Source organism: Pinus tabuliformis, chromosome 5_2, assembly GCF_031772625.1.
Source record: "Pinus tabuliformis cultivar Carrire ecotype Pingquan chromosome 5_2, CPIR1, whole genome shotgun sequence".
NCBI classification, from domain to species: Eukaryota; Viridiplantae; Streptophyta; class Pinopsida; order Pinales; family Pinaceae; genus Pinus; species Pinus tabuliformis.
In genome coordinates this window covers 656,916,022-656,918,483 of record NC_142306.1, presented here as the reverse complement: position 1 = coordinate 656,918,483, position 2,462 = coordinate 656,916,022, and the positions used below count along the sequence as shown (strand labels likewise).

The following is a 2,462-nucleotide window of genomic DNA, read 5'->3' as shown; positions in this document are numbered from 1 at the left end:
GGACAGTGTGCAGGCAGAGCGAAGGAGATCAAATAAGCCACCAATTAAAAAGTGGACCAGAATGATCGCCAAGATGAAAGGTAAGTTTTTACCTAAAGACTATCAGATTGCTCTATATAGACAGGTACAAAACCTGAAACAAAGAGCAATGACTGTGAAAGAATATACAGAAGAATTTTATAGAGTGAATCTGTGAGCGGGTTATGTTGAAGATACCCCAGAAAAGACAGCAAGGTTTGTGAATGGATTACGGATGGAGATACTAGATGAGATCAATATTCTCTCTCCCAAATCTATAGAAGAAGCATATCAAAGTGCTTTAAAAGCAGAGGAGAAGATCACCAGGAAACAAAATGCCAGGAGAGGATGTGGATCCGGCCGAGGAAGGGGACAGTCCTTTGGCAGAGGCAGAACTGCCAGCAGCAGTGAGGAAGGCAGTAGTTCAAAAACTGCAGGGTCAACTGATAAAGAAGGTAACACTAGAGGGGGAAGGCCTTACCAGCGAGGGAGAGGTAATGAAAGAGGCAGAGGAAATGCCTGTTAGTGTTACAAGTGTCACAAATGGGGACACCGGTCTTTTGAATGTCCTGAAAGTGATCAAGCAGGACAAAGAGGAGAATATGTTGCTCAACTAGAGGACGCTGAGGCCCCACCTCAAGAAGTGGAGAACATGCCTGAAACAGGAGAGGCCTTGGTTGAACAAAGTCTTGTTGAAGCCAGCTAAAGAGTTAGCTGATCAGACACAGTGGAAAGCCATGTTCCAAACTGTGTGTAAGTCACATGGGAAGTGCTGTAAACTGATTATTGACAGTGGAAGCACTGATAACCTGGTAGCCACAGAGATGGTAGTTAAACTGGGTTTAAAAAGACTAAAACACCCAACCCTATACCGGGTGTCTTGGTTACAAAAAGGGCATCAACTGCTTGTTGATGAGCAGTGTGAAGTGGAATTTCATATTGGCAGGTATAAGGATAAGGTGACATGTGACATTATGCCGATGGATGTGTGCCATATACTGCTAGGTAGACCATGGAAGTATGATAGGAAGGTAGTGCACGATGGGAAGACAAACTATTATAAGTTTACGAAATATACGTTGGTACCCATGAAGGAAGAGGACACAACAGAGAGTAGTGGGACAAAGGCATTATTATTAGGGGGAAAAGAGTTCCTACAACAGATTGGAGATGATGAAATAAAGTTTGCAATTGTGCGGAGGCCAAGGACAATGTTAATTCATACTGAAATTAAGGATTTGCTAGAGGAAATTCAAGATATGTTACAGGAATTCAGCGATATAGTAGTAGATGATTTGCCAGATAAGTTACCCCCAAAACGGAGTATCAGCCACCATATTGATTTCATCCCAGGAGCTAGTTTACCCAACAAAGCTGCTTACCGAATGAGTCCAAAGGACAATGAGGAGATTAGGAAACATGTATAGGAGTTGTTGGACAAAGGGCTGATTCGGGAAAGTTTAAGTCTGTGTGTAGTTCCAACAGTCTTAGCTCCCAAGAAAGGAGGAGAGTGGCAGATCTGTACCGACTCTTGAGCAATCAATAAGATTACCATTGGATACAAATTCCCTTTGCCACGAATGGGTGATATGATGGACTACTTGAGTGGAGAAGTGTATTTTTCAAAGATTGATTTAAAAAGTGGTTATCATCAGATACGGATTCGAAAAGGAGACGAGTGGAAGACTGCTTTCAAAACCAATGAGGGCATGTATGAATGGCTGGTCATGCCATTTGGATTGAGTCATGCCCCCATCACATTCATGTGCTTAATGAACGAGATGCTGAATGAATATATCGGGAAGTTCATTATTGTGTATTTGGATGATATCCTTATTTTCAGTACGACTAGGGAAGAACATTTCCAACACATCAGGTGTGTCTTGGAAAAATTACAACAGAATAAATTGTTGTCAAATTTGAAGAAATGTACATTTTTTAAGAAGGAGTTGGTTTATTTGGGATTCATGATTTCGGAGAATGAGTTAAAGATGGATCTGGAAAAGGTTGCAGCCATAGTTAGCTGGTCGTCCCCAAAAAGTTTATTTGAAGTACAGAGTTTTCATGGGCTAGCAAGTTTTTACCGGAAGTTTATAAAAAAAATTAGTGGGATTTGTGCACCCATGGTGGACACCGTCAAAAAAGCAAATCAACCTTTTCATTGGACTGAGTCGGCTAAAAAGAGCTTTCATCTACTGAAAAAGAAGATCACTGAAAGACCCATTTTGAGGTTACCAGATTTCAACAAACTTTTTCAAGTTCGTTGCAATGCCAGTGGGACAACCATTGGAGCGGTATTGAGTCAAGAGGATAAACCGGTGGCCTATTTTAGCAAGAAATTAAATGAGAGTAGACAGAAATATACATCCTATGACAAGGAATTCTATGCAGTGGTGCAAGCGCTAAAACATTGGAGACACTACTTGCTGGGAAATGAATTTGTT

General features: G+C 41.2%; 1 protein-coding gene across 1 annotated transcript; it reads left to right on the top strand.

The window, feature by feature from the left end:
- Nucleotides 1-755: 755 nt before the first annotated feature.
- LOC149160781 (uncharacterized) lies at nt 756-1,445 on the top strand. The gene has a single exon (XM_089434704.1). It carries the CDS (start codon nt 756-758, stop codon nt 1,443-1,445), a length of 690 nt encoding a protein of 229 aa, XP_089290830.1.
- The last annotated feature ends 1,017 nt before the right edge of the window (nt 1,446-2,462 follow it).

Bases quoted from the DNA above. Each gene is read 5' to 3' on its own strand.
- LOC149160781 (XM_089434704.1), top strand. From the start codon at position 756: ATGTTCCAAACTGTGTGTAAGTCACATGGGAAGTGCTGTAAACTGATT.